At 37.9% G+C, this 13,362-nt stretch overlaps 1 protein-coding gene and 1 long non-coding RNA gene across 3 annotated transcripts; one reads left to right on the forward strand and one right to left on the reverse strand.

The window, feature by feature from the left end:
- Positions 1-1,070: 1,070 nt before the first annotated feature.
- Positions 1,071-6,730, reverse strand: LOC146712920 (phospholipase A2 inhibitor and Ly6/PLAUR domain-containing protein-like). Its single transcript, XM_085445626.1, has 5 exons — positions 6,668-6,730; positions 2,446-2,565; positions 2,223-2,366; positions 1,878-1,988; positions 1,071-1,768 (listed from the first exon to the last, which is right to left on the reverse strand). Exons 1-5 carry the CDS (start codon positions 6,711-6,713, stop codon positions 1,566-1,568), a joined length of 624 nt encoding a protein of 207 aa, XP_085301752.1. The 5' UTR covers positions 6,714-6,730; the 3' UTR covers positions 1,071-1,565.
- Positions 2,582-5,757, forward strand: LOC146712921 (uncharacterized). Of its 2 annotated transcripts, XR_014917435.1 has the most exons (5): positions 2,582-2,948; positions 3,357-3,420; positions 3,797-3,944; positions 4,306-4,393; positions 4,977-5,757. It is a non-coding gene; the product is annotated as an uncharacterized LOC146712921 (long non-coding RNA). The 2 variants fall into 2 exon arrangements; XR_014917431.1 differs by having other exon boundaries at positions 2,587-3,420.
- Positions 6,731-13,362: the final 6,632 nt, after the last annotated feature.

The following is a 13,362-nucleotide window of genomic DNA, read 5'->3' on the forward strand; positions in this document are numbered from 1 at the left end:
AGTGTGTAACAATATACTATGTCTATATATTTGCAGGTAAAGAGATAAAAACAGTAAATAGCTTGACCTTGGTCTAAAGATAAGTCCACACGGTTGCAGGGAATGTGTGAAAGTTGGCTGTTAATTCCCATTATGTGTGGTTACTGTATATTACTGGTAGTGATGTAGATTAGCCATGATGCTACAGATTAGCAGCTGGAGCTAATTTGCCCGTTCGTGTGGAAACCTCGTGGCGCTGTGGTGGATCTCCACCTGTACTGGGCTGTAATCACAGTGGATTCAGACCTGGGAATCACATCTTCTGTTTATGTTTATTTCATCTATGCTACTGTAAGAAGTATCGGTGTTTCGAGTTTGAAACAAGCCAGGCCACTCACCATAATGCAGTGCGCCTAAGAAACTGTGTACAAGTGTATAAAAGTGTTTTTATATATTGCAGAAGATACAGTAAAGTCAGACTCACAAAGCTGCCTAATTCTTTTTAATCAAAGTGTGTAACATATGACATTTTAAAGAATTCTTCATGTGGACATTATCCATGTTTTATTTGTGTAACACAAAGTCACTCATAATGTGACCTCTGTGTTAAATGTAGCAGTGTAGTTTTCATCTGTTGCTTGCAAAGATAAACAACAAACTGGGCAAAGATGTAAGGCTTCACGGGGTCCATAGCGCAGTGCTTTGGGTCTAGATACTTAAATACTAATTAGAAATCTCCACAATTAAAGAAGAATAACAGCCGTGTTGCATTATTCTTTTAATCCTGATCTTGCTGAGCGACTGTTTTAAAACTTCTTTAAAGAACTGAATTGTTGTCTTATTAATTGCGTTCATTTGATTGATATTTCAGCTTCATTAAAATTTCTCTCTTGGCAGAGGTGGAAACGTCTTTTTTCCCTCTCTCTCTATGTTTCCCTGCTTGGCTTGTACTGTACGTATAATTATGTACACATGTTGTGCAACTGGAACCAGATGATGTTTGAAGATTTGTAATTATCTCGCTGATATTTTCCAGAATTGAATGATTGTACAACATATATCTTTAGATTCTTAAAAGAACAAGACTTGGGTGCACAGGTATACATTTATTTGAGATTTTCTCTAATCCACAAGGCACAAAAATTCTTCAGGCTTAAATATCTACATAGACTCACTTAAATCTTTTAAGAAGTGGTGCTAAAGCTTCTACAGAGCCAAGATCAGCTAAAACAGTTGTGTGTCAGTACAGGTTAATCTGATGTGTCACCAAGACTGAAGCTGCCACATTCAAATGAACATTGACTCTACATCTACATCATCAGTGTGCGTGTCATTCATAGAAGCTGCTGGGAGAGTTCAAGTAACATAATAATGAGTATACACACTTTGTACGTCAAAATGTTTTAGAAATGTTAAAGAAAACAGTATAAATGTATAAAGGACTTAAAGAAATTAAAGGAGCAAATTTTAAAATATTTGAGGAAGGGTAAAAAGTAAAGACTGTTATTCATGAAACTATATTTTCATCCAACTCTTGGTAAATAAGTGGTTTAAAGAAAAGTGGACTGTGATCTTTTTCCCGTCAGCTAAGAGAAAAAGACCAAAGAGATCAGCGGGGACACAAAAAGCAGGAGGTGGGCTGTTGTACTGCTGGCTCTGTTGCAGAGGTCACCCTGGCAGCAGCTGATTTTTCCTCCAATGTCTGCTGAGAGCTGTTCAGTTTGTGAATGTGAACAAATCGTCTTGGAGGCACAGCCCTTTACTTTAGTAGTTGTCACTCCTGCATTCACTGAGAAAACAAAAATTATTCAACTACAAGTTTGAAAAAAGAATCACTGAATGTTCCTCTAAGCAGAAAAGAAGAAACATGCAGAAACGTAATGCTGTAGGCCCATTACCTGCTGCTGAGATGCAGTAGTCCTCATTTCCATTGCAGGTGAGAGTTTTGGTGCAGTCCTTTTCATCACACTGGAAGCACTTTTTCCCATTTGGAGAGGAGATGCTCCAATCTATGAAGCACAAAAATATATGTCATATTTCTTTCATTGATTATTTCATCAAGTGCCAAAAAACTTCAGATACACAAATACTGGATTCTTTCTCATCAAGTGAACTTGGTGAGTGAAAAAATAAACAGTCTTAAACCTCATTTTGTAACTTTTTTCACATAATTAATAAAATCTAGTTATTTATCACAACAGGAAATACTATTCCACAATACCAAGAAACATGGTATGAATTACCAGGGACATCTTGAGAGTTGCAAAGATCAGAGGTGCAACACATGGTGTTAATTACAGCTTGGGAAAATCCAAGGTTGAGTGAGCCATTGAAGCACTGATCAGGTGTAAAACAGGTTCTCAACACACGTTTAGTTTCCAAACCACCTGAAACCAAAGAGGAACCACTGTAAACTCAGTAAGGTCAAAAAAAGAAAAGAAGAAGAACTATAAAATAAAATCTTACCAGTTTTTGAATTCATTCTGGCTGAACCACAGCGAGTATGGGACGAAGGACAATCTATTTTTGTCTCAGTGCAGCCTCCAGATGTTCCAGGTATGCAATCATAGCATTTCAATGGGCAGGCTGATAAACCACAAAATATTTTTAAAAAGAGAGTTAAATCATGTTTTCTTGCATTAACTGTGTGGATAAATTATGAAACACTGACTAAAATACACTGAAAAAAAGGGACTGGCCATCTCTTGGATTTATGTAAGCATCTTGCATGTATTTAACACAATTGCCTCATGTTTTAAAGATAAATGTAACTATATAGTGTAAAAACTACATGATATGCAGAAAGGGTGTATTAAATTGTTTATATCATGTTCAGGTGAAGTAAGTCAATAAGATAGCAACGTTAAATCTCGTGAAACCACGCGTGATTTCATCTCGCGGGCTTTGGATCGTGGTTTAAAAAATGCATCCATCTCAGTCAAGTCGAGCAGCCAACTCTACGTTTTTTGGTATGTCTTGATTTTTTGAATTAATATTTACCATATTTCAGCCAAATGTAGTTAAACGTCTAAAGTGCCGCCATGTAACATGCTAAAAAAGAGCCGTTAGCTTATTTGCTGTTTTATCTGTTGTCAAAGAATTGGCGCTTTTTCATTTGAATTTGTCTTTGGCACAAGAGCCGTAATATCACATTAAACCTAATTACGAGGCACTCATAACATAATTTGGTTTTCTGTGTGAATAGATTTGTCAACTGACTCTTCAGTTACATTGTGTATTTACTGCACCGTGGTGTTAGTGAGATTTTGGACATTGAACAGCTTTAGCTAATATCATCAGCGGTATTATGCTAGCTTACATCCCTACCCCTCCTGCCCTCACCTGCTGTCCTTTTGTTTTTGTTGATGCACATTGAGAGACCACATCTATTCTGCATTTCACCAGGAGTCAGCTGATGGATTGTGGGTTCAAGGTGTTATGGTAAGAAAGTATATTCTATTTTCGCTTAAGGTTTCTGTAACTTAATTATAATAGGTTTTTTATAATTATTAGGTGCATGCATACTCAAATAGACCACCCTATTAATACGACTGAGAAATCCAAAATCTGCCATAGGTTTGACTTATACCTGTATGTATTGTCAGAAAGGTGATTACTGGACTCACATTAATGCACACTTGAACTAAAATGAGGTTGTAACTTGTGGGTTCTTGGGTTGCAAATCAGAAATAAACATCTTTGGATTTTTTTAATCCCATAAGATCTGGAAACACAGTTTTTATTCAATAAAACATTACTGATTATTAACCAAGCACAGTGCCTGCTGTTATTTCAAAATAATTTTATGTCATTTCAGATGAAATGCAGCATTCCAGTGCATCCCAACCATGCCTTTACAGGTTTCTGACGGAGCTGAGTTTTTCTCTGACAGTCTGCTGAAAGTGTTTGCAAAGTGATCGGGGGAACAGGGCACAAAGCTAAAGGATGTAGCTGCCATGATGACAGTAAGAACTTTAAAATTCTTTAACTACAAAGTGTATATGTATTGCATTAGGTCAGTAAAAGATTTTTATGCCGCATCCATTGAAACAGTCAACTATTACCTGTGAGTACTGATTCCACCGAAAGGATGCCATAATTTTCGTCATGCATTTACTGGCCCACTGAGAAAAATTGATCTTTTTAAAAAAAAAAATGTTCTGGAAACTATATATCCATAAAGTTGATGTCAAACAGGAACTTTTGATATTGCTTTGTAGATGCTGGTGTTGCATGTTGACTGGTTTAAGTTTTGGTCTGGGATCATTTTCTTCTCTGCTACTGAAAAGTTCACAAATCTCTGTTTTCTTTGTTATAATACTTTAGGATGACATTAATGCTCAAAGGGAGTCTCATCAAAGTGCTCCGCATCTGTGTGAAAGACAATTGCAACATCTTGGTGCAGGAGTTCATGGTGAGTGTTTTATGAGTAGATTGTGGCTTTGCAACATTTTAAAATGCATTTAGTTATCCACTTGATCCTCATTGGACCAGTTAGGACCAGTAGTCCTCTTTAATAATTTGAAGTTCACATGAGGCCTGGTAGTGAACTCAGCCGCCGGCCCTTGAGGCCCCACCCCTGTATTAGGGGTCACATCAGTGTGAAAAAACTTTAAATTTGTCATTCTAGTGAACAAAGGAAAATCCCACCAATATTTACATTAGCTTTTGTTTGAAAAAAAAAAAAGACCAACAGCTAACCAAATTGTGGGGCTGAAAGTCTAAATTCTAACATCTTCTGAGTGACAAAACCTGGATTTCTGATGGGCCAGTGTCTTTCTAAGAAAAACTAATGTAAAGCATTTGAAATTATTATGTTTTTCACCCTCTTAGAAACTCTGTTAGACCATGAATGGCAGCATGGCAGGCCACTCTTTGGCTATAGCTATTTACTATGTTGCTTGCATTGGTTTAAATTACTCTAACATTAGAACTGGTAGATTCAAAAGAGATGAGTTTAAAAAGGAATCTTAAAGAAATGTTTTGTGTTTAACCAGGACTTGACTGAGGCCACTGCACAGATTGAGAAAACCACAATGAACATCTGTCTCCAGAGGATGCACCAGGCAATGACTTTTCTGACGTTGGCATCATCATCGAGGGTATAGTAGTTCTTCAAGATCTGGATAACGTGACCTTTGCAGTAGCCATGCTGTTTGGACCTTTTTTATTCCTTCAATATGAGTTACCCATCACAACTCTGCTACACTTTTGAGGTGATTCAAAGGGTGGTAATGGAGTTGGAAGCAACTCAGCTCTCAAGAAAAGCTCACAACTAAGACAAAACTGCTCCTGCAACGAAGCTCACTGTTATGCATGCAAGCTGATCAGCTCTAGGTGAGAGGACATTTAAATCTCACACTTGTTCTGCTGCATTTTTGAAGCTCAATTCCAGGAACAGATCGCAGGGTTCATTTTTATATACACTGCAACTGCCATGAGGACGAGCCGTTTTTTTGTTGTTGTTGTTGTTTGTTTTTCCTTTTGCTCTGTACAAGTTCTCTGTCTGTTTGGCAGCATTTTTAAATTTGTCTTTGTATTTTTTCTTTCTTTTACTAGTGAAGAGATGTAGCATGAACAGTTATGCAGTCTAAATATCCCATATGGGCCGTGTGAAATGGTATTTTCAGTTTCATTCAGTTGAAGTAAGGAACGTTGAATATTTCTAAGTGTGCTGTTTTGAACCAAGATGTCACAGTATGATCAGTGCCGTAATTTTTGACAGTCACTGTATCAATGTTATTTTTGCGTCTCTTGAATAAAGGTTTTGACCTGCAAGTGCTAATTTCTTTAGTTATTGGGGTAAAATGGGTAATGTTAATAGGAAGGTGTTTGCCAATTCAGTAACCTAATTTAATGTTAGTGGAAACTAACATTACCTCAAATTGTTTAGTTATAATTGTTGTTTAACTGAATCTTGACGTCAGAGGCCTTAAATAGAATGTTTTGTATTGTTCTTTCCCAACATTTTTCAAAAGAAAGAGTCTAATTTCTTTGCTGTGATTGATTCCAGAGAACACGGAAGAACTGACATTATTTAACTGTTGGTTTATATAGATTCAGTAGTGGAGTAATGTCAGTTTAATTCTTTACCTACTGTCAATGCAGTGAAATTAGACATTTTGTTTTGAAAGGTTACTGGTGGATGCCAGCAACCATCTTGGAAGAGAACAATATAATCTGTTATAAGGCCTCCATTTGAAAATTGTGTATTTGATACTAGAATATAATAGCAAAATGTAATTTGAAGATAACATGTAGTATTTAAGTGACCAAGTAGTATTGGGTAAAAGTTATTGAATGGTGTTGGGATAAAGTGAGAAAATTGTGAAGGATTAAAATATTCCAAGAGCTCAAATTACTTCATCAAAACATGTTTAAGTCACATTTTATCAACACAAATTGCACAAGTTTATTGAACATGAATAAATTGTGTTAATTTAACTCAATTGTTTAAGTTGCTGCCAAAGCAAAACATCTGTGTGCAACAAATGTCCACCATTGAATTAAGTAAATCCAACAACATATTTTTTTCAGTGTAGATTCAAACAAAGAACAAAAAAAATCCTTTACAGGAAGTAGACACATTGCTGGGTTGTACATGTTGTAAAAGCAATTTAAAAAAGTTTCATTGAATATTAGAGTACACACTTCCTTTAAAAGAACAGATAACTGAACAAAAACTTGCCTTTGGGGAGCAGCACAATCCCAAGGATCAGCACAAGGATCTGCATCGTGAGATGATCAGACAGAAGTGAATTTTAGTTTAGTTTCTGTTCAGGTTATAAGTAATTCTTATTGGGGGAGTGGTCTCCTCTCTCTGACCACTCCTTAACTCTTCCTTTGACAGTGAAGGAGCCTGACTATCACAAATGTTTATTTGCACAGCAAATATTAGCCTTTCTTCAATTTGTAAATTAACAATCATACTGGCAAACATGTTATTTGAAAAGATCTTTGAACTTTTAGATGCTTCTGAGATCCTATGAAAGCTCGTAAATAATCAGTTCAAAGAAAAGGCTAGTCCAACATTAACACCTTGAATAATTTGAAAATGATTTGGTTAACTTCAATCGGTGACTAGCTTTGGGAAAAGCCACTAATGAAATGTAATCAGTTAAAATCCAGACAAATACAAAACTCTTGTGGAAAAATACTGTACAAATATTACTAGTTTACTAGTGGACTAGTTGCATCAAAGGTCGCACTTCCTGCTGTCGCTGCTGTATTGTCAGGGGTTGACATTTGTTCTATCACAAATAAGAGAAAAAAGACACTGCAGACCAACTCAGAGAGTTTTTAAACGTGCGCACGGGTGGGTGCCTCTGAGAAGACACACACACCGATTGCAGGCTTGCTTGCTTTATTTATAGGGCAAAGCAGGTTACATAGTACTTCCTCTTCTGCGAGAAGTCGGGGAGAGTTTAGGCATTAGCTCAGCTTATCTGACCTTACACACACTGGAGTAAAGAATACAGAAGTATATCATGCTTTATCTGACATCACAGACACTGAAGTAAAGAATGCATCATGTTCTCTTTAACAATAGGCTCGGTTATGTGAAAATATATGAACACTTGAATATAAGGCACACTTGATTATATTGTATTTCATAAAAATCCTCTTACATGTATAAAAGTAAATGGGAGGAGAGAGACCACTTCCTCTACACTGAAAAATCTGCACTTGTTCCACAGTGTTACGACCGGGCTCAAAAGCCACAAAATAAACATGGAAACTAACCCTGGAATTTGACAGGGAAGAGGGTGCAACACACGGGGATTAGCGATGGTTTATGTGGGAGCTCAGTGTTTAAAGACGTTCATGATGTCTTTGTAAGCAAACCTATTTAAAAGGTAAACATGAGACGCTGAAAGAACGTCTTTCTACATTCATGTTGGTTGTCCTGTTTTTTTAATTCATGGATTTTTAATGGTAGCAAATGAATAAAATGGCCTAATCAGTTATTCTAAATGTGAATAGAAGTTTATAATGTTTACCAGTTTTTCTCAGTGAGAATAGTGTGTGACAGCTGACAGCGGCATGGTCAGTATTCGGCTGGAGCTTTGAAACCATGGTGGAGGATGCAGGGTGTCCTCTATAGCCGGGGAGCAGAGAGAACAGTGGGTATGCTCCTGACCCAACATGCAAAAATAATTTACTTCTCACACAACACACGAGAACCAACTTTAGTTTTACCTCATGAGAAAAAGCATTTCTGTAACCTGCTGTGGTCAAATTATCCTCACCAGCATACTGTCCTTGGTTGTCAGAGAGTCCTGCTCCAGGACTGGAAAAATATTGCAGTCAAGCATGGATAATGTTTCTGAGAAAAAAACATGTTATAGAATAAGAAAAGGTGTGGCCTGCACCTCAGACGTGCTGCTTTGTTTACAGCAGTGGTCTTCAAACTTGTCACAATAAGTACCACCTTATAAAATATATGGCTCTTAAAGTACCACCTTATGACCGACATTATAGTAGTATTTAACACCAAAAACTTGACTGGATTAGTGAGAACCAGAGAGTCACTGGCTGCAACACATCAGGTGTTCAGCAGCTTCCTGTAAAGCACATGACTGTAATCAGAGTACAGGAGAGTGACTGAGTTCACTTCCTCTTTGTGATGGAGGTGATTTTCTTCTTTATATTGTGTCAGATAAAGTCTGACAGCTTTTCTTGAATTCATTTCATATGATGTGTTTTCACAGATGAAACCAGACAACAGTAAATCAGATGTTTACACTACCTTCACATGACCTTCGTCTGTAACCAGTAACCCCTTCCTGTTATTCCCAAAGGATCTCTGAAACTCTCAGATACTTTGAATCCATCTCCCAGTTTTCAGGTCAAAGCAGCTTTGAGCAGCAATCAGCAGGATTTCTCTGCTCTTGGCTCTTGAGAGGCTGTCACACTTTCTCCTTCTCCGTTATCTTTTCTGCTTGGCTTCTCTTTGTATAGTCTCACTTATCCTCTAACCCTAAGAGAGTCTCCTAGACGTGTTCTCTAAAAACCTGAAGAAGAATTATAGATTTGATCAACTGGTCCCTTAATGAAACTGACACCCTCCTGTTCTTGGGAGATCCCGTCCTTGTCCTGCAGAGACGTTTGCTGCCGGATACTCGTCGGTCACATCGCGTGTCTGGCAACAATCTCGATGGAGGACATTGAATGACATCTACCAATTCAGAACCATGATGACAGAGTTCTGGCTGATTGGAGCTGGCTTATCGAAGAACAAAAGCGGCTACAGCTGTTCAAAATCCCACAAGTCTGGCCAACATGATAGACGATGGGCAGGGCTGTGAGCACTCAGACAGTGTTTATTGAACACAATATGGATAAGATGTTGGAGAAGAACAATGGGAATTGAGAGACCTGGTGACCAGTGACAGACATTAGACCAACTGTAAAATTGGAAGCAGTTTGTTCGCACTGACCAGAACAGCTACCATCTTCATCTCATGCAGCCCCCCTGGCGCCAGCTGGAAGCTCAAGGCAAAAGCTGATGGGAATAAAGTATTTTAAAGTTTTTAAACTGAACTCAAACACAAACTACAAACTGGTCAGACATTGAAATAAATTGTTCCTCTGAGTATTTGAACCTGCTGTTGTGTTGCTTTTGTGTGCTGGTGTCACTGATGGCTGCTGCTGTGACAACAGACACACAAACAGTTTGATGTCATCAGAAATCCCTCTGCATACACTGAGAGAAAAGCTGATTTACTTTCACACTCCAACACTGTTATTATGTCCTGCAGTTTGAGTGTGTAACAGCACTGCCCCGTGTGGTCAAACTGGAGCATTGCACATGATAATTCTCATCCACCAACCTTTTTAGACCTCCACACACATCTGACCCTGATTTAGTGGAGTCTTTAGAAATTCCAGTGTTTCTAAAGTCTATTTCCTTTCTTATGATAATTTTAATTACTATTATTTGTTTTTGTTATTTTATGTGTCATAATCTTTTATTTTGTAGTTGTTTCAAAATGTTTTATTCTTTGTATCTGTACTTTATGAACTAATGAGGGATCAAAAATGCTGTAAAAATGAATAAAAAGCTCAAACATAGACCCTCCTGTATGTACTCAGGTCTGTAAAGCCCAGCAATGACACCTGGTGGCAGAGAGGGTAACTGCAGTCACGTGACCGTCCTCTTTTTGCTGTGCAGTACAGTGTTATTTTTGTACCACTATTCTGAGGGCACATGAAACATTTGAGCGCACGTAAAAAAAAAAAAAAAAATGTGTTGCATTTTTAGGAGAGATTTATTTTGAGCAAAGAAAATTCATTGCTGCGTGCAAAAAATGTATTTCAGTGTCTGCTATTATCCATATACACACACAATAACAGCCCATATGGCTCAGTTTTTGCATTTGCTCTTGCTCAGATCTCTGCGGACCTGCTCGCTATGTGTTGCTCGCACTCTCAGCAGCTGTGTCCCAAAACGTCGGCTGCATCCACCGGAGGCTGCATTTGAAGGCCGATTAAGTTACAGTCAGGCGACGAAGGCTGTCCCAATTCATAGACTCCTGCAAATGCGTCCTTCACTTCCCCGAATTTGAAGGATGGGTTGGGTGTGTCCTTCGTGGCCCACCATATCCCAGAATTCAAAGCGTGGCCCAGCCAATTTCAGTTTCCAACACTGGCGGCCACTACTAAGGTTTTAAATTACTTTTATTAATCTTTCTTGGTCACAAAATAAACTTTTAACATATTTTCAGGTGAGAAAGTAGTCGTGTAAATTTCAAATATTTGGTTTATCAAGACATCACATATTTGCAAAAGTCCGCTGATGTTTTTGGAGACGTCTCTTACCCACCAGCTCGATAGGGCTTTAGAGCGTGATGTCATGGGAGGAGGCGTGGTCACGATTTTTGGTCGAGCCGCCATGTTAGTAGGCCAAACAAAGGGCTACAGGAGCGAAAGCAGATGGAAACATCAGCTATGGCTTGTACACAGCAAATTCAAAAGTGTTAAATTTTTTGGTGTTAATAGTCTCCTTGCAAAAGTAGAGTTAATTTTACTCTAAGTAGAGTCACATTCTTTTAATGTAACTCTGAGGTGTAAAATGATAGTAGTTAAAATCGAGTGTTAAAAATGAGTGTTTCTCTGTCAAATCTGGAGGTGTTACAATGGAAACATTAACTCTTGACCTCTTAACTCTGAACTCCTACAGGGGCTATGACACCAATAGAGTAAATTCACAGACTCCGCCCCCAGCACGGCTCCAATCGAAGCTGAAGTGAAGCCGTTTCAGAACATTTTGCTCTACATATTTGAGTTGTTTGCCATGCTTGGTAAGTCATTTTTTCAAAGATTGTTTCAATTATTATTATGAGCTTTTACTTCTGTGGCTCTTTGGAGTTGAGACAAAGCTGTGTGAAAGGCATTAGCCATGTTGCTCGGTGATAGCATAATATTCTGTCTTAGCTAGCTGAAAGGTATTGTTTGCGGGCAAATACCACAGCCTTGAAAAAAAGCTTGCATGTGAATTTTCAGTCAAACTTTTGGTCAAATACACCTAAAACAATGTCTAGAATGTGAAATGTTGGTATAATGGTGCTACTTGAAGCCTGAAAACGATCGCCCATAAAAAAAATAAAAAAACGAGCAAACAGCAGTAGCAGACGTCCTGACTGGATTCTACGTTAGCATAGATCCCTCCAGAGTTTTGTGCACACGGTTTAGGTAAAAATGAAAAAGGTTGAGGTTTTACATTTAGTTCAGTATTACCTGTTGCCTGTGTCCTTGTCTTTTGGGAAAATACTTTACACAAGTAATGGCTCAAAGAGGATTCCTTTTTTTTTTTTTGCTGTGCTGCAATTGTTTACTGGATTATTTGTGCCATTAATTAGTGTCAGCTAATTTTTATTCAATCTCCACACAGGATATGCTTGTGAAGATGGAATATGGGGGAGAGCAGAAGTGCGTTGAAGTTCCACAAAGGGATGAATGAAGGACATGCATATTGTATTGAAGAAATAAGTGATGAGAATGCTGTTATTTGCATTTACCATGTCAGACCTTTTGATAAACAAAATTCTAATGAAAGTGAGAACATGTATACCGTTACATCTTTCAGAAAATGTTTTGAAATTGTGGTGCACAGTTCAGAATAAATGTTTTTCAAAAACCATTGCATCTTTTTAGTAAATGTTTATTTCCAAAAGAAATTTCTAGAAGTTCAGAACAGTAAAATTCCCGCTTTTTAGAATGAATTAGAAGATAACTCTTACGTAGTTAAACTAAAATACTCTTTGAGAGTTAATATATAAACTCTTAACACCAAGTGTTAAATTATCAACTCCAGACAGATTTGGTGTTTAACACTAAATCAGAGTTAACGTACCAACTCTCCAAAAAGAGTTAAATTAACACTCTCTGGTGTGGACCCATATAGACACTTTAATAGTGTTGAAATCAAATCCGACAGTGTTAATTTGGACATGCTGGATTTGCTGTGTAGTTTAAGGTGTTCTGCACATGTGATATATATTTTTCCCTATATGAAGTCATTCTTTTTTGAACAAAACTCAAAACAGAGCCTATTAATCTTTCAGTCATTTCTAAACACCCGGGTGTTTCAAATGTTTGGCTCCGCCTCTGTGTTCTGTCCTCATTCTGCATCTCTCTCTCTGTTCCTCTCTCTCCCTCTCTCTCCCTCTCTGTTCCTCTCTCTCCCTCTCTGTTCCTCTCTCTCCCTCTCTCTCCCTCTCTGTTCCTCTCTGTCCCTCTCTGTTCCTCTCTCTCCCTCTCTCTCCCTCTCTGTTCCTCTCTCTCCCTCTCTCTCCCTCTCTGTTCCTCTCTGTTCCTCTCTCTCTCTCTCTGTTCCTCTCTCTCTCTCGCTGTTCCTCTCTCTCTCTCGCTGTTCCTCTCTCTGTTCCTCTCTCTCCCTCTTTGTCCTGACAATCATCAAATAAACAGTTGAAACCAGATATTTATGTACTCTTCAGATAAAAACATTATTTATTTATTTTTTCTCAAATCTCTTTATTTGGTTTTCCAGTGTTCTTTATCATAAAGGCTACTAAGATTCAAATATAAATGATTGCATATATACAATAGGAAAAAACAAAGTAAAAACAAAACAACAACAACAACAAAAAAAAAGGCAACAACAAACAACGTTGGACAGAGGATGCTATTTATCGAACTACCAATAAGGCTCAGTGACCATTTATATCTGTACAGTATTGAAGAAATCTATAAAAGGTTGCCAGGTTGAATGGAATTCCTCCAACCTCCCCTTTAGTAGGAGTTTAATTCTTTCCAGCTGCAAGTGTCTCAATACATCTTGTATTAACGCTGATGTGGTAGGAAGCACCTTTTGTTTCCAGTTTAATAGAATCAAACGGCGTGCCAGCAGCGTCACAAAAC

The sequence above is a fragment of the Copadichromis virginalis genome, linkage group LG3 (genome assembly GCF_057382275.1).
Source record: "Copadichromis virginalis isolate Kocher_CV1m ecotype Utaka linkage group LG3, C_Virginalis_male_GT1.1, whole genome shotgun sequence".
NCBI classification, from domain to species: Eukaryota; Metazoa; Chordata; class Actinopteri; order Cichliformes; family Cichlidae; genus Copadichromis; species Copadichromis virginalis.